Source organism: Chelonoidis abingdonii, chromosome 7 (assembly GCF_003597395.2).
Source record: "Chelonoidis abingdonii isolate Lonesome George chromosome 7, CheloAbing_2.0, whole genome shotgun sequence".
In the NCBI taxonomy this organism is placed as follows: Eukaryota; Metazoa; Chordata; order Testudines; family Testudinidae; genus Chelonoidis; species Chelonoidis abingdonii.
The window spans coordinates 67,029,785-67,052,888 of record NC_133775.1 but is presented as its reverse complement, the minus strand read 5'-3'; the positions used below and the strand labels follow the sequence as shown (position 1 = coordinate 67,052,888).

Here is a 23,104-nt window from a genome sequence, read left to right as displayed (position 1 = left end):
GCCAATTCAATAATTTATTTTCCCCCTCTAGTTCATGAAAATATGAAATAGACATTTTGGCCCAATTCAGGCTGGGATTTTTTTTTAAATCTCAAAAAACTGTATGGGACCAGAAAACTATTTCCTACCCAGCTCTACTTAAATCAGAAATTCTCAGCCTCTCTCTTTCTGAGCCTGCCCCCGCCCCCCAACATGCTATAAAAACTCCAAAGCCCATTTGTGCCACAATAACTGGTTTTCTGCACATAAAAAAGCCAGGGCCAGTGTTAGGGGCAACAAGCAGGGCAATTGCCTGGGGCCTCATGCCACAGGGCTCCCCGTAAAGCTACATTGCTCAGGCTTTGTCTTCAGCCCTGGGTGGCAGGGTTCAGGGCCCTGAGCTTCAGACCCATATGGCAGGGTTTTCGCTTTCTGCCCTGGGCTCCAGTGAGTCCAACGCTGGCCTTTCTTGGCTGACCCCCAGAAACCTGCTCAAGGCCCCCCAGGGGCCCTGGACTCCTGGTTGAGAACCACTGACTTAAATCATCACCACAGCCCTGCACCCGAACTCCTCATTTCTGGCCCCACCCCAGAGCCTGCACTCCCAACCAGAGCCCTCACGCCCTCCCACATCCCAACCCCAATTCATGGCTCGACATACAATTTCTATTCCCGGATGTGGCCCTCGGGCGAAATAGTTTGCCCACCGCTGCTCTAGCGGGATCAGGCTCTTCTGCATTTATACACAAAAGTTTCAATCAATGGCACATTTGATCCCGACGAAAGATTTCTCTGTCCATAGAGATGAACACTAACTGTTCTATCTTGCTACTTTAACTCTTGACTGTGGCTAGATTTTCCTTGACAAGTAATATTTGATTTCATTACTTCAGTATATTCCATCACTTGACTTCTACCACCTCCTTTAGAATGCGAGTCAGGTAAATTGATACATTGATGTATGGTAGTCACTGACCACTTGTTTATAGCACAGATCAGTAGCTTTCACATTCACTGCGCTTGAAATGGAAACAACCACTTATTGAATTCAAAATTAAGATTGAAAAAAATCTCACTAGTCACTTTTATATAGAGCTATGTTATCAGGTGCCCTGCATGTTTCCCAGAAGCTCCTAAATTCTTGCAAACCCAGCTCATAACTCCATCCTTGCTTATCCATTCAATGACATTTGATTCAAACCACTAGCCAAGCCCCTCTCTACAATCAGTCCACCCATTTCTCTTCTCCAGGCTTCTAGACAGTTCTAGAACATGTGTAATTGTTTCCCAATGAACATAACAAGAACTTTGATCTTCTCATCACTAACATTTTTGAAGTTTTTCATTCATAGTCTGACAGTTTAGACACTAGAAAAATTAGGCTGACTTCAAATGTGTTGTGATCACATCAGCCAGAATGACCTAGGAGTTGAAAGAATGAAGAGAAACTCTCCTGAAAACTGAAGTTACACTGAGCTAATTTTTTCCTGAACTCAACTACATATGGGATTTTGCAGAAGAGCCTGGTGAGCAGTGGGGATGGAAGAGGAGGGATGGGGGAAGTCGTTAACATAGACAAGAAGGAGGGAGATAGGAAAGTAGAAGGAACGGCCAAAAAATTCCCCCCCCCCCGCCCCGGTTACCATTCTGCAATTTCAGAGACCATTTAGTTTTTTTGTAGTTTCCTTCTCTTCCATTTAAAATGTGTAACGATAATTTAAAGGTGCTTCCTCTTAACTGAGTATTAACCATACTCTGAGTTCAACAGCCTCTCAGTTACTTTCTATGAACATCTTGAGCTGCAGTCTCAGAAATAAGAGTCCAGAATACAGTCATTAGTTCAAACACTACTTGCACCATAGTAAATCATAGCAATAGCAAAACATTCACAAAAGTTCATTATACACTTAAGTTAAAAGTACACTGCAAGAGGATTAATATTGTAACATAGCTCTGTCTTGAGAGAGCTCATTTCAATCCGCTGCATTTAATATGAATGATTAATGGCTGCTTCCCAACAATAGTTTAGGATTCAGCATCAGGCACGTAAAGATGAAATTCACTAATGTGACAGGATCGTAACAAATATTAAATAGGATAGCAATGAAATATTTGTCTCATTTAATGGCCAGCAAGAATGTGGCCTTTGGAATGCATCCTAACCAAGATTTCCCTGAAGGCAATTCATGAGAGAACGCATTTGATTTAAGCCATTAATCTTTCTGTGAAGAAAATACTGACATTTACCTAGTGGGATGATCAAAAATCTCATGTAGCTGAGCCAGTCCGGGGTTTTGTGAGACAGCTGTTCTACAAAGAGCCTCAACACAGCACTGAGGTAATTCTGGGCTCCAGCCACTGCAATTTTAATGGGGTTTGGAGGCTGAGAATTGCAGTTACAGCTAGACAAAAAAAGAGGGAACATATTTATCATTTGCCTTCTAAACAACTGTTTTAAAGTCAGTCAGGAAGACTGCTTGATATAGACAATCTAGTCAATGGCTGCCTCACAGGAATGAGTTATTCCAGCATGTAGGACAATCATACACTGAGCAGCATCTTAAAACATATTAATGAAATGTAGCATTTCCAGAAACATGGACGTTCAATTGTTCTCCCTACTGTCTCTCTATCCCCCGACTCTTTCCAAGCTATGAAAACCTGTACTTGGGTCTTCCATGTAGGATTCAATTATAATTAGTCGTGTTGGGAAAAATGACCATAAGGTACCCCCTGGCATGTACTGCTGACTTTAGTTACTTTGGGGGTGTCTGCACTAAAATAAAACATCTGCGCCTGGCCCACGTCAGCTGACAGGCTCGTGGTGCTCACGGCTGCAGAACTGCAATGGAGACATTTGGGCTCAGGTTGGAACCTGGGCTCTGGGACTCCACTGTCCAGCCCAAGCCCAAATGTCTACACTGCAAAAAGCCCCACTGCCAGAGCAAGCTGACATGGCACAGCCGCAGGTGTTTTCTTGCAGCGTAGACATACCTTTACTCTCACATTTTTACAAAACTATTTTTAAAAATCTTCCCATCAGTCTCCTTCCCAAGACTTCTAAAGATTTCCTCACTGGGTATTAAGCCTAGAACCAGAGACTTGCTATATGCAACAAATTTCACTGAGAATGATGTAAAATTGACTGTATGCAGAGAATTACCCACAAATATTCGATCTTATCCCTGCACTCACATTGCTGAAGGGTAACAACTTCCCTCACTGTGCTAGAGTACTAGTGGCCGAAGTCTCAGGCTGAAGCTAATCATCCGTGGCATAAAGAGTTCACTTGTTATACTATGGCTGTACAGGAGGCAAAGAAATCGTTCTTTGCTTCCATTATCACATCCACAGGATCCCAGACACACTTATGTAGAGTTGTGGATAGCTTTGTTAATCTGAGCTGTCTGTGTAGTGACTGGTCTGATGTTCCTCTCAGAACCAGATTAAGTCACAGGTACTACAAAATTGCGCCTATGGCCTCAGCTTCTGAGGTCTGAGATTAAATATGACCGTGTAGATCAGAGGTGGGCAAACTACGGCCCGTGGGACCATCCTGCCTGGCCCTTGAGCTCCTGGCCGAGGAGGCTAGCCCCTGGCCCCTCCCTTGCAGCCTCAGCTCACTGCCCTGCTGGCACAAGGCGCTGGGTGGCGCGACGGCGAGCTCCTGCTAGTCGGCATGGTTGATTCTGGCCAGTAAGAGGCAGCGAGTGGGGCAGAGAGGTGGGGTTGGATAGGTATGGGAGTCCTGGGGGTGCCTGTCAGGGGGCAAGGGTGTGGACAGGGGTCGGGGCAGTTAGGGGACAGGGAACGGGGGGTTGGATAGGGGGTGGGGTCCTGGAGGGTTGGTTAGGGGAGAGGGTGGTCAGGGGACAAGGAGTAGGGGGGGGTTGGATGGGTCAGGGGTTCTGAGGGGGACAGTCAGGGGGCGGATAGAGGGTGGGGGCCAGGCTGTTTGGGGAGGCACAGCCTCCCTCCATCCTCATCGTTGGAACCCCGATGTGCTCTCGGGCAAAAAGTTTGCCCACTCCTGGTGTAGATCTGTTGCTACCACTGTATATAATCAACAAATTTTGTCCAATTATGTCAAGTAAGAGGTCTATGAAAGGTTACGATTATGCTATTTGGTATGCATGTATCATTTTTGTATTTGAAGTTATGAGCATTGGCTTACACTGTATTTCAAATATATTTGCTCTTAGGGTAATTTCCACAAGGTATTTAGCCTGCACACACTTGAGGGAACTATTCAAATTAGTGGCTCATCAGGGAACACTTAACTTACAATGAACCATTGGAGACGCCAGACTACCTTAATGAATGGACTTTCCTGTGTATGTTCCATCTGGAATATAGTAATGGCTTCTGCTGTGAGTAAGGGCACATCTTCATGGGAATGTTAAAGCCCTGCCATGACAACATTAACGTGACTTGTGTAATCGCAGCAAAGTGCTGGGACAGAGCTCTCCAGCGCTCTAAAAAAAAACCACCTTCATGAGAGGAATAGCCCCAGCGTGGTAAACTGGCACATAGTGCTGAAACTTGCAGTGCTCGCCACACGAGGGGGGGGGGGGGGTGTTTTTTCACACCCCTGAACGAGAAAGTTGCAGCGTTGTAAAGTGCCAGTGTAGACAAGCCCTAAGCTAAATCATGCATGGACATGTGACTTGCCCATGTGACTCCAAACACTATTTTGTTCACTGCGATTTTCCACTAGCTGTACTGAGGGCTTTGTTTGAAACAATGGATTTCCCTCCACATGGCAGAAGCTATAAAAGGCCCTGGAAACATCTCCATTTTGCTTCTTTCCTGCTGAAACCTCTGGACTATGAACTTATACTACTGGAAGAATTCTAACCAAGGAATTGAGGACCTTCCAATGATTTGGAAGCAACCAGAGACTCGACTTAAGCCAGGAGTTTATTCCCTCACTGCTACAAGCCTGAACCAAGAACTTTGCATTTATTATATGTATTTGATTCCTTTAACCAATTTTAACTCTCGTCTTTCTTCCTTTTTATACATAAACCTTTAGATTTTAGATACTAAAATCTAAAGATTTTTTAGATACTAAAATTGGCAACAGTGTTATTATTGAGTAAGATCTGAGTTGTATATTGACCTGGGTGTAGGGCTGGTCCTTTCGGATTAGAAGAACCTTTTTTTGATGAAACTGGTTTAAAAAAACACTCATCTTTAAGTCTAGTGTCTGAGCGTTGAATCCAGGACTGGAATACCTGAGGAAACTGCTTTTTTGACTCCTTGTTAGCGATGTGGTGAAACAAGTTTACTTTTGTTGCTGGTTTGGTATATCTTATAGGAGAATAACCACCAGTTTTGGGGGGTGTGCGCCCTATTTCTCAGCAGTTAGTCCTGAATTTGGTATTTTCAGTTGTGACCAACGAAGGCATGGTTACACTCCCTTAGAACAATGAGTTTCCAGCTCTCGTGGTTAACGTTTGAAAATAAGAACAGTGTGGTGCTTGAGTCTGCAGGAAGCCCGAAACAATAGCTCTGGGAGGCGTGAACTGTCCTGTTAATCTCAATGAAGATGTTAACTCCCAGGCCACTGCTCTGGTGGGTCCTCCCAGCACTACTCCAGCAGAGATATGCCCAGGCTGCTACTGAGTACTAAAGGAGACACCCCCTGTACTGCTACCAGCTCCTCTCTGGGGAACAAGTACCCCTTGCTGCCACATCCGTGGAAACATGTGTTGCTGCCCCTACCTCCCTGGGAGGGGCCCCTCCATTCCAAATGGGGGAAGAAGCCATCCCTCGACCTTAAACTGGCTCATTCCCGTTTGAGAGCCAATCTTCCATTTCTGAGCAAGGTGGCAGAAGAAAGTGTGGTGAGACAGCTCCCACTAAGTAAGTGCTTTGGATCTCCTGGATCCTTGTCAGTCAGGACAGATACCTGGGTTTGACACTGAACCAATTGCGGGGGTTTGAAGATAAAGCTCAGGTGTAAGTTGTGACCTACAAAACCCAAACAGCCTGGGTCCTAGCTATCTGTTCCCCTTCCCATCAGAACACCACAGCTGGGGGTCAGTGGAAATACTTCTACCTCAGTATAAGATTTCTGGCAATGTATAATTCCCGCAGTCCCCTAGGCTCTGGGAATTGCTTCCCCTTCTTGATCCAAAATAGCCTGTTTCTTTTCACCTTTAGGGCATGCTGCAAAAACCATCAGATTGCTAGGGCATTAGGGAATGGATGAGATTGAGGTGGTGGGGTGTATTTCTTGACTACATCATTTACAAGAGGGAAAACTCATTTCACTTCTGTGGTGTGTAGCTCTCTAGTCTGCCCTGTGAACATATGGTTATTTTACATCATTAGATTGTCTGGAGCTGGGGAATAGATATTTTACTGTACTTAAATTTAAATAATTTAACACTAAATAAAATGTGAACTTACTATCTCTGTATCCTGGAGACAATTGTACTGAAAGCCGCCTGCACATCAGCAGAAGAGCATGTACAGACCACAGGGAGGGTATGTTTTTGCAAGACATCTGAGAGAAACTGGGAAGACAACAAAACGTGTTACAAAGCTCCACCAAAAGGACTTGATTTTATCCAAACTTTTCGTCAGAAACACACATACAGGTAAATTTGCCCTGCTGGGGTATTTTCAGACATAGGTGTTTCCAGCTCCTGGAATTACTGGCTGCACTCCATGCTACAGTTTTCTACGACATCTCTTCCAGAAGTAAAAGCTTAAAGAGGACTCCTTCTAAGGTATGTCCACACTGCAATCAGAAGCATGACTGTAGCTGGGGTAGATATACCCACAGTTGCTTTAATCTAGTTAGCATGGCTAAAAATTGCAGTGAAGATGCCATGGCAGAGACCCAGTGTGCTAGCAACACAAGTGTGTACCCAGGTTCCAGGCTGGGACATACTGCAAGGGTCTGCGCCACCAAGTCTTCACTGCTATTTTTGGCCATGCTAGCGAGATTAAAGCTAGTCTGTCAGAGCTGCAATCACACCTTTGAATGCAGCATAGGCATACCCTGAGAGTTACATGTGTGTCTTATTGGCTGGCATGGTGACAACTCTCCCAGGATGTACCACTTCTGGTACCAAGGTGTCACACACATCGCACCAGATGCTTCTGGAGAGCAGAATCATGGTGGGATTCCAGCAAGTGGAACCCCAGGGCAGATGGCTCACTACCGACTCCTTCCCCTCCCCTCCCTTTTATTTTTTAAACAGTTCACTCCAGGGTTTCCTGCAGAGAACACAAGCTGATTTGTTTTTCTTGCTACAGAAGTATAGCCAGAGTAGCCTCTCTCCCCTGTTCCCCACAAAGGCTGCTATTTATTAAAACAAGAGCTGCTACAGACTAAACCACTGCAATTACCATTCCAGAAACAATCTAAAAGGGATGAGGAGTAGGCAAGTGGGACATCCCCCCTTCTCACATCGTAAAACCCAAGGAAACCAGCTACGGGACTCTTCTGACCCATAATCTGATGCCCACACACCACATTTTCCTTGACAGAAACAGACTCCACCTCCAGCAGAACTATCTGTTGCTTCCAACTCCTAAGGAAACACTACAGTTAGGGTCGCCCCTCCATTCCGCCATGCAAAGCCTTAATTACAACCTCGAGTTTCCCTCACTTAGCCTGGGCACACATCAGCTCCACTGGCTAATGCTGAGACTTTCTTCACCCCACTCTCCATCTGCCCCCCAGGCCTCATGCCTGGAGGAAGTGGATGGGGTGGGCCCATCTGATCCACACAAAGTGCGGAGCACCACAGGGGAAGTCCTGTGGCCAACACCACTACTCCACTCACCTGCTGCCAAGCTGCTTTTAGATTCCCTTAAACCTGATCCTGCAGAAAGCAGGAGTGGTCTAAAAATATCACAGATCAACAATTTCACCTCAGTAAGGCTAGCAAACCCATGATCCTCGTACCATCATTCTCCATACTGGACCATTCTAAGTGTTATAGAGCAAGTCTATGAATTATAATATCAGGCACTTCCCACACTTTTTTCTGTTTTGTTTTGTTTTTTAAACATGCCTAGTTTGGTGGGAAAGGAGTGCAACTTGATCTGAAAAAGGCAAACAAGCCTTATCTCCCTGATGAAAAAATAAAGCACTAGCACCACAATAACAGCGCAATGGTGGTGTTTACATATTCCACTTTTGAGATATTAAGGTGCAAGGTACAATTAGCAAATGAACGTGCATGCAAGGAGTGGGTGATACTTTAAGGTTCCCACAGGAATGTTATTTTTTGCACTGTTACCTGTGCACAAAATTCTTAGCCCTAGCACTGAATTAGTTAATCCTTCCCTGCATTTACTTCACTTTTAAGACGACATCAAATATCTGAATGCCCCACTTGTTCTTTCCTTGCCCTGCTCCTCACTTCTACTGGGCATACTCCCTGCCTCTCTCAGCACTGCCCTCCTATGCTAGTTCTGTAGCATCCAAAGATTTGGTCCTTTGCTGCTCCACTCCATTACAGAGCCAGGAGAGTTCCTGTGCATATGTACTCCTGGGCATCCCCTTCCTCCCACCCCTGGTCCAAGTACCCCATCTCAATGCATTTTCTGACGTTCTTCTTTCAAGTGTAACGGAGAGAAAAACTGTTCAGCCATTTCCAACAAGCAAGGAAAAGATCTATCTGGTTAACCCAGGAGAATGCCACCTTAAGTGTGTGTGTGGGGGGGGGGGTGTTGAGGAAAGGCTCATGTTAAGAACCGCCTTGAAGTGTAATAATTCTCTGTGAAAATAAGATCCCTAGGCCCATGAGTCACCTGCTGCCACAACTCCCAAATGCTATTAGACCCATTTACTAGAGAGCAAAACATGAATGTTAGAGGTTGCTTCGCTCTTCCTTTTATGTAAGCTAAAAATCCTATCCTCCCTGCCCTTTAGAGAGAGCAACAGGAATTGCCTGCAGGGAAACCTAGTGCTCAGCATCCGTTCTCCTGCACTTACCTGGCCCTGCCAGTCCGAAGTATTGACAAGAATAATATTTTCTGGTAGCTGGTCATCAGAAATCAGGATGTGATTCAACTGATCGTATACAGTTTTCCTTGGAATCTGTGAATACAACCCCCCCCAACAGATAATGGAACAGTGGGACAAACTGGCCACAGATCTGAACCAGCAGCATTATTTTTGTGAAGCTCTCTGAGATGCCCTGTATGAAAAGATACAAATAAGACTATGTTCTATTTCACCACTCCCAAGAGCCCTGTATTTTACAGAAGCTGGGAGCTCAACCACATGAGGCGGCACAGACCCAGTAACGTTTCCAAAGCACATATTCCATAAACTACTGAAGTAGCTGGGACTTGTTTTGTCAGTGATTCTGTGATGATAAAAGGAGACACAACAATAAAATCGCTTGATATTAACCAATATCAACTACAGTGAGTGCTGGAGGGCTCGATTTTCAAAATAATGGGCAGCAATTTTTTTTTTTCTGGGTCCAATATTACCAAATTCTGTGGCTCATGAAAGTCCCAGGATGTGGAATAGGGACTTTGCTAGAAACACTTTGGGTACGTCTACATTGCAAAACAACTTGCGGCGGCAAATCTCAGAACCCCGGTCAACTGGCTCTGGCTTGCAGGGTTTGCACAATGGGGCTAAAAACAGTAGTGCGGCCATTCCCACTTGAGCTCAAGCCTGGGCTCTGGAACGCAGTGAAGGGGGTGAAGTCTCCGAGCCCAGGCTCCAGCCCAAGAGGAAATGTCTACACTGCTCTTTTTAGCCCTTTAACGGGAGACTGGGTCAGTGACCCATATTCTGAGGACTTGCTGGGGCTTTTTTGTTTTCCCCCTTGCGCTATGGACACTGGATCACCTTAGGGAGCCCCTCTGTTTCAGACTAGGCATTTCCTGGGGGTAGTCTTAAGGGTTCACCTTTTCTTTCTTTTTTGCTGTCATTTGCCTGACAGTCTTTTTCAGTCTTATCCTAGTTGATATAAAGCAACACACTAATCAAAAGCACCGAGAATAGACAGAAAATGGGACATCAGCTGAGAAAAAAAACTCAAGCCATCATGTAGTGGTGGAGCCATGCATAAGGAAAGTTACATCCCTGGCCTTCAGAGAGGAGAGGGCAGGTGGAATAGGAGCCTCAGGGGATGTTTTGGGGAAGGATGCACAGCGGAAGGTTGTGAAGGAGGTGGAGCTCATCTCACCTGCAGGTGGTGCCTGGTGTCTGGAGAGCGCTCATTGTCCAGACTGTTTGCCCTCTCATTCTGTGGCCTTGCTGGCTGCCTTTCCTTCAGTGAAGTGCTTCTGCCACGGCGACCAGTTTGCTTCCCTTCTGGCCTGCTAAATTGTAACCATTCACTCAGGGCCACAGAGAAGCTGTTTGCCAGAAAGGTTATCCTGAGCTGCAGCAAAGGGATTCTGCATAGTGTGCTCAGGTTAGAGACCCGCCAACAGCCCGAGGCCTCCTGTCCCTCCATAGCTCTCACTTATCAACCTGCCCCCCAGAGGAATGCCTAGCACTTTACTTGAGAGACTAATCAGAAACTCACTGAAAGTAGCCCTGAAATCCAAGCTACTCTAACCCCAGTGACTTTGCCCTGTTGGACAAACAAGGCAGCTAGATCACTTCAATTTTTTTAATAAATCATTTATATATAAACTTTGTCTGGTCTGTGAGGTTAGTATTGGTGAAAGTCTTTGGATTCAAGTATCAGAGGGGTAGCCGTGTTTGCTGCTTTTACAGATCCAGACTAAGAGTCCTGTGGCACCTTATAGGCTAACAGACATTTTGGAGCATGAGCTTTTGTGGGATGCATCCGACAAGTGGGTATTCACCCACGAAAGCTCATGCTCCAAAACGCCTGTTAGTCTATAAGGTGCCACAGGACTCTTTGCAGTCTTTGGATTAGCAGCCCTGGGGCCTAAGGTCCCGGCCATTACAGTACAGGAAGCAGCAATAGAAACATTCTCCCCTTTGCCCTGCCAACACACATCACCCACCACGGAGGACCCATCACCTCTAGTGGGGAGAGATCAGATTCTCCACGGCTTATTCAGTTGTTGGCCTCTTCTCTAAGAATGCCTACAAGGGTGCCAACTACTGCCTATCAGTTTTAATTTATCAAGGGGATTTTTCAAACTGACCTGCAAAATTAACCACATTCCATCATCACATAATATTAATTAAAGGGCCATGTCCTCCCCAAGAAATTGTCCCATGAAGCAAATGACATCTATCTGCTAGGAACTGGAGTGAGATCCAGCACCTTACTACCCATAGACCAAACGGCTGTCACCACTACAAGCCAATAGGAACTGGTAAGTGACTGTGTCTACCTCCAAGAGCAATTCATAAGGAACATCTGATCTTTCAGCTTGATGGTCACGTTGTCAGAAGAGACTAATGATTTTGGCTGTCCTCCTTGACCTCCACTCTCAAAAGGGACCTGATTTTCAGAACATGATTCAGTTCAATATTGCACACAACCTGTAGTCCCTCCACTCCGTCCATCCCAGGCATCCTGCAGGATGGAGTCAGTCCCTGAGAACTTCCAGATTCTACCCCATCTACACCCACCTTGACATGCCCTCGAAGAGCCAAGTCCCAGCCAGCTACCATCGTAGCTGAGGAAGCATGGAAGAGAGATCATCAACACCAATTCTGCAGACATAGCCTCTGCTGAGGAAATGAGATCCTTGTTCCAGGGGCTGAACACTGCTCTACCTCACAGGACTGAGGAGGCACTCAGCTCCTACGTAGTGGAAGTCAGATGAGTGCCAAAGACAGCTGACTACCCTTGCTGCATAAACTGAAGTGGTGCACTATATAAAAGATGAAGCGCTTCCATACTGTCTTAGCCAGTTCCTATAGCAGATGCGATGCCTGCTGCTACTGCTGCTTAGGGTGTTACCTGGTGGAAGGAATAATGAGAGATTCTGTCTTGGTGATTTTTCCACTTGGTGGGAGCTTCTCAATGAACACATCCAGTGTGCAGAGTTCTGCTTCCTGGGAGTCTTGCTGGCTAGGCTCCTACAAACACAATAGTGATGTGAAAAGTCATAGAAATCCTCTGCTCTCCCTCGCTTTAGCAGATATACCAACCACATTCTGCCCACATTAGCTACTCACAACAAAAGCTTTTGTGGTGTCATAAGATCGCCAGGAACGGACATAAGCTGAACCCCCCAGCCAGACCACCTTAAGGAGTTAGCTAGAGACTGATCTGCATCCCTTTGGGCTTTGCCATGATGATATATACAAAGCCCACCCAGTGTATGACAGACAGCGAATACAAACTACTGGATGAATGTTACCAAATGAGTTTTTAAACTTACGTAAGACACAGTGTCGGAGATACTGTCACCTGGATGTTTGCTTCCAAGGCTCTTCGTCTTTTCAGGCACTTCTACCTGTTTGGCAAGAGAAAGCAGTCAAAGCATGGCACATTAGTGCAGTGGTTCTCAACCAGGGGCCGTGAGCAGGTTTCAGGGGGTCTGCTAAGCAGGGCTGAAGCCCAAGCAACTTAGCTCTGTGGGGCTCCAGGCAACTGCCCTGCTTTCTATCCCCTAACACCGGCCCTTGCTCTTCTATGCAGAACACCAGTTGTTGTGGCACAGGTGGGCTGTGGAGTTTTTGCCCTCGTTAATTCATTTGGGATTTTGTAGGAGGGCCTCAGAAAGAAAAGGCTGAGAACTCCTGTACTAGAGCACACAATGCCCCATAGAGATGTGCACTTTATACCTCACTGTTTCCAAGCCAGATTTCACAATGGAGGGCTGCTGGGCAGTAGTCACAGGAGGTTTAGGTGGTCACTACCTTGCCATTCCCAAGCTAACATACGCAGAACCTGAACTGCCCTCAGGTCTTCAATTTAAACAATGAAATGTTTCACTAAAAATATCTGCCAATTAGGAAGCCTTAACAGAAGATGGCCAGGCAAGCTGCTGTCAGAGAAAGCCCCTTTCTGCAGAGATCCCGACCCCCACAAGACCTACAGCAGTGGTTTTGATACCACTTGTGGTTAAACATTAACTGATACTGAGGATGCAACAGCACACAGCAGCCTGCATCCAACACCCCTGCTCCATCGGCTCCCTTAATGGACAGGGACTGATTCTTCCAGAGACAAGAGTCACACGAGTTAAAAACATGCATGGTTCCCAGGGCTGCTGCTGCTTGGGAGACCGAGGCAGGTGCTGGGGGCAGAGAGTTGGCTGCATCAATACCATTTTTTTATGGAGCTCCTTGCCAAAGGAGAGCAGACAGAGTCCAAGACTGACTGTTCACATCAAAGCCCAAGACACCCTCTGCACAATAGCACCTTTCCTCAGAAACAGTTTCCTTTAAGCAGCACACCCCTCTCCACCCATCCTGGGACCAGGCCAAGGCAGACACACTACCACCTCTGAGTTCACTATGAAGGGTTTCAGGTACCGAATCCCAGCACCAACTAAAACTAGTCCTGCCTGTGAACAAAGCCCTGGATCAGATATACTAGAGAGCATCTCTGAGTCCTGTCCTGACTACAGAGGTCATATGGAACTGTGGTGCATTTGGGATGGCATCCAACCCTTCCCATATATAAGTCAGGTGCCCCACAAGTGGGCATAGGTGTGGTGTGGCTGCCCCGATGGGCACTGCTATCTGAATGTTTTAAACACAGATACATGCATGTAATGCTCAAGCAGTTAAGGTTCCTAGAGGAAACATTTGCTTCTCCGGTTCTTATATGAAATTGAATGTTTTGTAAACCTTTTAACAGCGTAAATAACAGGCAAAACATGCTATCTAAGTTACTGCCTCAGGAAACACAAACTTCTGCAACTCTGCTTTTTAAATCTACCCAGGCTCTCTTAGCATTGGATTCATGTCTCACTCACCAGCTACGCGGAATTAGATACAAAGAAAGAGGCTGGTATCGGCATGAATTACAACACAGCACAAACATCAAGGTGAACACATTCAACTACATGGCAGGTTAATACTGGCTGGCTGGTGTAAATTAATTTCAGGTGAAATGTTGCTATTTGGCTGGGGAGAGTACACTGTGCCACAGCAAGGTCATTCTGCCAATAAATAACCCTTTAGAAACCATGACTTACAGGACTTGATGGCTCTCTTTGGCTTCTGATGCTGTGGATGCTACCAACTTCTGTCTGAGAGCTGGAATGTGACAGGCCTTCAAAATACGGCCTAAGACAAGACAGACAGAAGATACGGTTATCTGCTGGGAAAGAAACCAACGGTTGCTGCTCCCACACTCGTAACCTGAAATCAGACAGATACCCAGAGGGTCTTAACTGCCCCCCCATTGATTCATCAGGGATTTGTTAGCAGCTGCCATTTGTGTCAGTGGGAGAACGGAAAGTAGAGTTCAACGGTTCGAGCACAGGAACGGGAGTCAGGAGACCTGGGATCCTGATTCTAGCTCTGCTAGTGACTGACTATACAACCACGGGCCAGTCCCATACCTCTAAGTGTACCACTCTGTAAAAGCGGAGCTCTTGCGTACCTACCTCAGAGGACTGGTCTCAGTATTAATTCAGATTTGTAAACTATGTGGAATGAAAAAGGCAGCTCTACTCTCTCCTTCCTCACTGCACTTCATCCTCATTTCTTTCAACTTCCCCCTGCATCCCCCAGCTCTTTGACTTCTAACCCACCTGTCATAAACAGATAGTTAAGGGTTAATGTCTCTTTTACCTGTAAAGGGTTAAGAAGCTTAGTGAACCTGGCTGACACCTGACCAGAGGACCAATGAGGGGACAAGATACTTTCAAATCTTGGTGGAGGGAAATCTTTGTTTGTGCTGGTTTTTTTTGTTCTTTGTTCTCTCTTGGAGCTCAGAGGGGCCAGACGTGCAACCAGATCTTTCTCCAATCTTTCTGAAACAGTCTCTCAATGTTCAAATAGTAAGTACTGAGAATAGAAGGCGGTTAGTCTTTAGTGAGTTTGTTTTCTTTATTTGCGAAATGTGTATTTTGCATGGAAGGGAGGTTACCTTGTTTGGCTGGTAACCTTATAACTTAGCGTGGACGGGCCAGGAGTCTCCCTCTAGTCATATACACAGCGTAACGACGCTGTAAACGATTTTCCATCTTGATGTTACCAGTAGATAAATTAAATTTTTTTCTTTCATTAAATTAAAAGCTTTCCCTTTTTTGCAGAACCGTCTGGATTGAGTTTTTTCCTTGGGTAAAAACTCAAGGCAGTGCCGGCTCACTGAACTCATCTAGAGGAATGTGGTGGTGGGGAGATAGGTTCCACATTCTCTCTGTTTTTGGCAATCAAGGATTATAGATCATGTATTATCAGGGAAAGTCTGGAGGGGGAAAGGTAAGGGGATGGCGCTTATTTCTCTCTGTTTAAGACCCAACGGATTTGGGTCTTGGGGTTCCCCAGGGAACGTGTTCTTGGGACCGGCGAAGTGTAGCTAAAAACACTAATTGTGTGTGAGTATATGGTGGCAGCGCAATCAGAGTCTAGAGCCTAGGAATTTAAGTTTAGAGGGGTACATGCAGGTCCCCATTTTCTGGACACTAAAGTTCAAAGTGGGAATAATACCTTGATACCACCCATGTCCATGACTTCTGTACCACTCAGTCCCCCCTTCACCTGCTGACTCTGTGGCCAATTCCCTCCACTGCCACTGGCTCTCTCTTCCGCTGCAAAATCTGCCCCTGAGACCTGGATCACATCCAAAAATCTGCTTCCCCAATCCTACTCCTGCACCTCTGAACCCCTCTGGAGAAAACCCTGCAGACACACAGATGTCCTTCAACCTGAAATTTCATAGATGTTAAGGCCAGAAGGGACCACCATGGCAGGGTGGATAGTTTAAGTCACCACTTTTCATCATGGTTTACATTAGCGCGTAGAAAATCTTAATTTTTTTTTCCTGTTTGTACTTTTTAGTTATTTTCCCAAGGAAAAGTTCATTTTCACTGATTGGTAGAACCATTAGAACTTGCTGATTGGATTCATATACTCTTTACACTAGATTTGGTATTTTTTGCTAACCCAGAAGTCGCACTATAATTATACAGATTTAGGCAATCATTCAGCTTTACACTTATTCAGATAATTTCTACATCTTTTAATGCTACAGAATGGTAAATGATGCATTTCTGTTTTACTAAATCAACTTTTAAGTTTGATTAGTGTCAAGCTACACTTGGATAAAAATTGGAATTCAACTAAAAATGCACAAAATCAATTTTAATAAGTTGAGAAAGACCCTCAGATTCCCTTGCAACCCTCGTTGTTGAAATCTAATTAAAGCTACACAATGAAGAACACTAGATGACATGATTTAACTGTAAACATGAAACTACTTGTACCCAATGCAACTAAAGTGAAAGCCTTTCTACACAAACTGGAAGTACTGTACTGACATTAGGAAAAAAGTATATGCCAGCATTCACACATCTATACAATCAGTCTTTATAGTAATGTAATGCAGTACTTGACACTGTGCCATATTTACAAAGGCTGACCCCAAAAGCTAGAGATGCTGTCCCCTGACTCTATATAAAAAAGCAGCTTTTAACTCATTCAAGTCTCTGAGAAGTAACTGATTCAGCATTTAAATTATTTTCATAGATGATAGAGAAAATATCTTTTATTGGACCAACTTCTGGTGGCAAAAGAGACACGCTTCCGAGCCAGATATATAGTAACTTCAAGCCTTAAAATGACTTGTCAAACTGAAATGAAATTTTAATAGATTTTTATTCTCTTAGCACTGTGATCATCTGGTTCAACCTTCTATAGAACAGGCTTCATGCTGTGAGACCTGCATCAAGCCCCATAACTTGTGGCTGAGCTAGAATGTATATCTTTCAGACAGACATCCAGTCTAAAAATGATTGCCAAGCAGCATATTAAACTCTCAATCTGTTCTGATAGTTAAATCAGCCTCAGTTTTAAAAATCTGCACCTTATTTTCAGTTTGAACTTATCTAGCTTATCTTCCAGCCAATGGCTCTTGTTGTGCCTGTGTCTTAAAGGTTGAAGAACCATCTATTATCAGATCTTCTTCCCACACAGATACTTGGTTTAACAAAGAAGGTTAAGTGGTTACTTGATCATAATCTATAATAGTTTCTCATTTTAGAGACATTTTCCATTCTGCAAATCATTTAGCTTTATAAACCCTCCAGTTTTTCAACCTTCTTATAAAATGTGGACACCAGAATGGATGCAGGCTTCCAGAAACAGTTTCCTTAATGCTGCATGCAGAGGTAATAGTATCCCCTTCCTACTCCTATTTGATATACCCTTGTTTATATACAAATGCTGAGTTAGCCCTTTTAACTCCAGCACCTGAACACGAGCTTTCAAGGTACCCACCATTACCTGCAAGTCCGTTGCAGAATCATTCCTTGCCATAAAGAATGACGGACTAAATTAGGTATACCCTATATTTTTAGTTTGTAGATGTAAGGCCTTGCATTTGACCACATGAAAATGGATATCTGACTTTGTCCAGTATACCAAGTGGTCTATGTTCCTCTACAAGCAACCTGTCCCAGTAATTTACCTACCACCAATCTGTGTCATCACCTGCAAAATATCAGCAATAAACTTTGCATTTTCTTCCAGTTCATTGGCAAAATACTGAATAGCATTGACCAGGAACAGATTCTCAGCACTTCTAGTTGATTATTCCCCAATTAACAATTACATTTTTCAACCTATCAGCTAGCTGGCATTTAATCCATTTAACACAGACCATACTGACTCACTGCTGTGCTAGTTTTTCATCATCAGAACATTAAACGATAATAGGTTCTCTCCTCTGTCAGGCCTGGCATACTCAGTGCAAAACACTTCTCCTTGCATTCATTTCCTGCCTTTGATTCCCCAGTGAAACCATCCCTCCCACAAGGTCTTGCCACCTTTTTCAAAGACACAGCTTTACAAGATCTCCCTTGGCTTCCCTTATCCTGCCTCTGCAGCTTCCAACCACCTCTCATTCTTCCCAATCCCATAACGCCTTGTCTGCTCTCTTCCCCAAACCCTTTCACTCACTTCAACACAATCCCCACCTGGCTACTACTTTCCTTTCCATTTGCTGTCTTCTTGCCTAGCGTGTGCTCCTCAAAATCCAGGCATGCCCCAATCAACCCCATCAGCAAAGCGCCCTTCTTGACTTCAATTGTCTCTCCAGCCACTGCCCCATCTCCTTTCTCCTCTAAATTCACTGAGAATGGCCTTGACAACCACTGCTTCAAGTTCCTCTCCAACTCCACCCTTGGTCCAGTTTCCACCTTTTCAACTCCACTGAAGCCATCTCACAATGGCATCTAACAACTTTCCCATAATTTACCCTCCTCCTCCTGGACCTACCATACACTCCCTCACAGCCTGGCCTCTCTCGACTTTCAGTTGCTGCTGGTTCTGGTCTGATGACTCCATTTGGCGCATTCTTCTCCCATCCTCTCTTCCTCTTCCCCAGCAGGGGGATGTGTGCATATAGTTTTTAGTTCCACTTACTGCCAATGGGCACTTTACACCTCCATCTGTCTGATATAGGCATCAAATAGCACCCGCCTCTGTTCTGTCTGCAATGCATAAGACCAGGCAGCACACTTAACAATGCGATGTGGTGAGAGCAGGGCTAACGGGGTAAGATGCCAGCATGTGCAAATCTTTCATGCTGTGGTTAAAATACATACCGTGACCCATTGCCAAGTCAAGGGGAAAAGGAAAGTAGGAATGGAATGAATGAAACATGTAATTATAAATGGTGTTAGAGTGGATTCATTTTCAGTTCCCTCCCTTCCAAAAAAAATATTTCCAAAGTCTTAGCTGGAAATGGAGGCTGTAAAGCACTTTAGCAGCCAAGCACTGTTTTGTTTCTCAACCAGTAAAATTTACCTACGGCTCCTTTAAGCCCATACCGACCCCAGAGCCCAATTCTCTTACTTTAACTTTGGTTTAGGAGTGCTGAGGACACTGTCGTCATCTTCCATTTCAGGGCCACTGTCACTGGGGTTGTCTATATCCAATGTATCGTACAGAAGGTCCAAGTCTTCCTCCACTTCTGGCACATGCTCTGCTGGGTCCTGCTCTGAATCCAGAACCTAAGCACAAGACACATGGATACAACCAGGCAGCACAGAAATGATTAGGGGACAGATCCATCCCAAGTCATCTCAGTACACACAGCGACTGCTGTACAATAGACTGGTATTTCCGGTAGCCCCCAAAAGTCAGGCGAGTCGAAGAACACATCACTGTGGGGTCACTGTGTGAATTCCATTTATAAAGAGTTAATAGATGTTTAAGCCTTTTACAGACATGAGCTGTGCGTATTATAGATGATTTATAAGCACATCAGTAAAAGGTGTTGTAGACGTTACAAGCAACCTGTTCACCTATTGGACTAAATCTTTTAACAGCCCTTTTATTTATAAATGGAACTTTAGAGTGTGAGCCAATTATAAATATTCTACCAAGAGTACAAAAGTATATAATATTCCAGCTTGTATTCTCCTCAGGTCACCTAACCTTGAACGGACTCTCCAGCTCCTTCTGACTATTTCATTGTAGTATCTGCAGGCGATTAAAAGAATAAAAGATTATATCCAGAAGGGATTTCCCTCATTAGCAAACTGAAGGTTAGCAAGAATCTAGTAGAAAGTCCATAAACCAAAGCTTCCATCAGTTTCCTTGCATGTGAGAGACGGACAGGAACAAAACATCTATAGTCAGAATAGGATCTTGAGATGGGTGCAGTTTGGTGCCAATCCTAAAGCCAGCACCAGAGGGTGGTCTCTCCTGAACAGCAGCAGTGCAGCTGGCCCAGATCTCAGCTACTATACTATTCCTCAAAAAGAGTACTTGTGGCACCTTAGAACTAACAAATTTGAGCACAAGTTTTTGTGGGCTAAAGCCCACTTCATCAGATGCATAGAATGGAACATATAGTAAGAAGATATATATACATACAGAGAACATGAACATGTAAAAGTTGCCATACCAACTCTAAGAGGCTAATGAATTAAAATGAGCTATTATCAGCAAGAGAAAAAAAACTTGTAGTGATCATCAAGATGTCCCATTTCAGACAGTTAACAAGAAGGTCAACTTGGCAGGGGGGGAGGGATAGCTCAGTGGTTTGAGCATTGGCCTGTTAAACCCAGGGTTGTGAGTTCAATCCTTGAGGGGACCATTTGGGGAACTGGGGCAAAAAATCTGTCTGGGGATTGGCCCTGCTTTGAGCAGGGGGTTGGACTAGATGACCTCCTGAGGTCCCTTCCAACCTAATATTCTATGATTAAGGTGTGAGGATACTTTTTTCTCCTGCTGATAATAGCTCATCTTAATTCATTAGCCTCTTTGAGTTGGTATATATATATTTTTTCTTACTATATGTTCCATTTATGCATCTGATGAAGTGGGCTGTAGTCCATGAAAGCTCATGCTCAAATTTGTTAGTTTCTAAGGTGCTACAAGCACTCCTGTTCTTTTTGCGGATACAGACTAACACAGCTGCTACTCTGAAACCTATACTATTCCTGCAGAGTTGCTTTTCCTTAGTAGGAATAGGAATAAAAGGTGGGGGGAGGGGTAAAGTAGGGCATTCCACCCATGGAAGAACAGTCTATTTTGCAGGAATTGCATCTCCCACAAATAGGTGGCCTCCTACAGACAGCAGGTTCTATATGGAGGCCAACATGGCTGGAGCGAGAGTCTTCAGAACAGTACTTTACAGATGGAAGGATTACATAAGGACTGGATATCAAGGAAACAGTGATTTTGATAGGGATGTTTACTTGATGCCACGAGACATGGAGAACCCAACAGCTTGGGGCACCAGTGGGGTCAAGTGCCTTCTTTTCCCTTAGCAGCTGTGTTTGGAAGAATAAAGTCCCAAGGTGGAATGAGTTGCTTTCAGTTGAATCATCTGGCTAGTTACTTTCCTGTGGGAACATTTACCTACCTCTATGGGACCATGGTGGTTGTGTTTGGTGTGTTTCATATGGATGGGGCAGTCCAAATTGTGTGAACTGTTGGGCTGCATTTGCATCTGATGCTTTTTTTTAAGTTTTCTTTGAATTTCCTTTGTATGTCTCTTTGCCATCTTTTTTCCATCTTTCACTGGATGGGGATTTTTTTTTGTTTTGTTTCCTCTGCATATTTTGCAAAGCTTTTATAATATGTGAGATAAGAAAACAAACTGATCTAACTTAATGGGCAATGAACACTAGACTACTAGTCTTTGAAAGGGTCACGTATGATTGCAAACCAGTCTGCAAGCAAGAGGGTGCTCAAGAGTCTTTTAAATCTTTGACAAAATTGCACCCAGATAATCTTGATGGCTTTTTGAAGTTAGCACTGAACTTGCCCTGTCCAACCGAGGTCCAAACAGAGCTTCAGAATGTTGGGCAAAGTCACTGGGGAAACTTAGGACACTTCCCAGTACAGATATGAGAACAAAGAAAAGAAAGCAAAAGAGAGAAGGGAGGAAAAACAGCCTGAAAATAAGCTGAACCCATGAAGCAGTTGAATGAGCACGTTTGAGGTATAAGTGAGTGTTAACTAACTTACCTCATCAGATACTTTAAACCTTCTCAGCAACGCCACCACTTTCTGCTTGAAGTTTTGTTGCTGTAAGTCAAGAACACTTTTACGTGAATACGACAAGAGGGAATGCACAGGTGCACCATCACAGTTAAAAATGGATACACTGACTGCTCCTAGGTAGAAACATGTAAGAGGCTGATCCACAAACCAAGGAGCGCTGCTGCCCTTTCTCCTATCTATGTGCCATTCCCCAAGCAAAGCAGAATCCCCCAGGCTATATGCTATCCTATCCATATTTACATCAGCTCAGTTCCAGCCCTGACTGGTTTAGCCACATTGTACCTCTGTGGGCTCCCAACATATATTAAACGTTGCACTCAGCTAGCCAGGTGTTTATGGATCTAGTGGAAAGACAACATTTTTTAGACTGCCAGTTAGTCACAAGCTGACAAATATAGTGAATGCTTGAGGCTGTTCTTCTGCCTCCTTAATGCAGAAGTTCCACCTGCCTTCAGAGTTACAACTAACCCTTTTCCACAAGGGAGCAGTGAGTTTTCACACAAACTCTTACAGTTGATGGGGGTGTCTCAGTCTCCCCCATGTGGGTGACCGGAAAATAGGTTCCATAGCAAGGATCTGCAGTTCATCTTGGCAAAATATTTCACCTTAACAGTGGAGTTGTAGCGACTTGGGTAGGTGGAGGGGTTTGGGTTTTTGACAAGCCTTTTGGCCTGCCAGAGTCTGTGCCACCTGAGTTCTGAATGCAGAGCTTCACTCAAATACAACACAACCCAAAGCATTGGGTTTTGCCTAATTTCTACCAAAACCCATAAGCCCCTGGCCTGCAGCAGGATGAAACCAATCTTAACCTTTGCAGAGAGTTTAACAAACCTGGGATGTTTGGCTTTAAAACACAAGTTTTGCAAAACTCTGGCCATATAAGTTTTCACTAGACCTCCTGAGAGAACTGGCATGGGCTAGCTGAACTATGTAAGAGTGGCCGCTATTCTGAATGGGGGGAAGCAATATCAGTGGGCCCAGCCTGAGTGAAGGCTAGTTCCTCATTTTGCTGGCTATTTCCTTCCCAGCAACTTCTACTGTCTGTGTTCATACGCAGTCCAGCCTAGAGATTTTAATTCTATATTTAAGCACCTGCCCAATTCATAGAAATGCTGAGCACCCAGCAGCTCTTACCGACCTTCTGAAAAAAATTAGACATGCCTAAATATGACCTCAGGAGATTTTTAAAAATCTTTGCCTATAAGTAGGGCCCTACCAAATTTATGGTCCATTTTGGTCAATTTCATAGTCCTAGGAAATCGTGCATATCATGATTTCAGCTATTTAAATCTGAAATTGCAGTGTAGTAATTGTAGGGGTCCTGACCCAAAAAGGCGTTGTGGAAGGGTCGCAAGGTTAGTGGGAGGGGAAGAGAAAGAGTTGCAGTACTGCTACTCTTACTTCTACAGTGCTGCCTTCAGAGCTGGGCCCTCAGTCAGCACCCGCCACTCTCCAGCCGCCCAGCTGTGAAGGCAGCAGCGCAAAAGTAAGGGTGGCATGGTATGGTATTGGCCAGGTACTGCCTTCAGAGCTGAGTGCTCTTTGGCTGCCCAGTTCTGA

At 44.7% G+C, this 23,104-nt stretch overlaps 1 protein-coding gene across 3 annotated transcripts in view; it reads right to left on the bottom strand.

The window, feature by feature from the left end:
• PACS2 (phosphofurin acidic cluster sorting protein 2) overlaps positions 1-23,104 on the bottom strand; it is a 162,116-nt gene that overhangs the window by 56,114 nt on the left and 82,898 nt on the right. For 2 of the 3 annotated variants that reach the window (XM_032778310.2, XM_032778314.2), the window contains 9 exons: positions 21,509-21,568; positions 18,881-19,038; positions 14,053-14,143; positions 12,286-12,360; positions 11,862-11,980; positions 10,155-10,290; positions 8,942-9,046; positions 6,397-6,503; positions 2,227-2,381 (listed from right to left, as the gene is read on the bottom strand). In XM_032778310.2, the coding sequence (XP_032634201.1) occupies positions 2,227-2,381; positions 6,397-6,503; positions 8,942-9,046; positions 10,155-10,290; positions 11,862-11,980; positions 12,286-12,360; positions 14,053-14,143; positions 18,881-19,038; positions 21,509-21,568 (1,006 nt within the window). The remainder of the gene's footprint in view (positions 1-2,226; positions 2,382-6,396; positions 6,504-8,941; positions 9,047-10,154; positions 10,291-11,861; positions 11,981-12,285; positions 12,361-14,052; positions 14,144-18,880; positions 19,039-21,508; positions 21,569-23,104) is intronic. The other variant, XM_032778311.2, reaches the window with a different exon arrangement.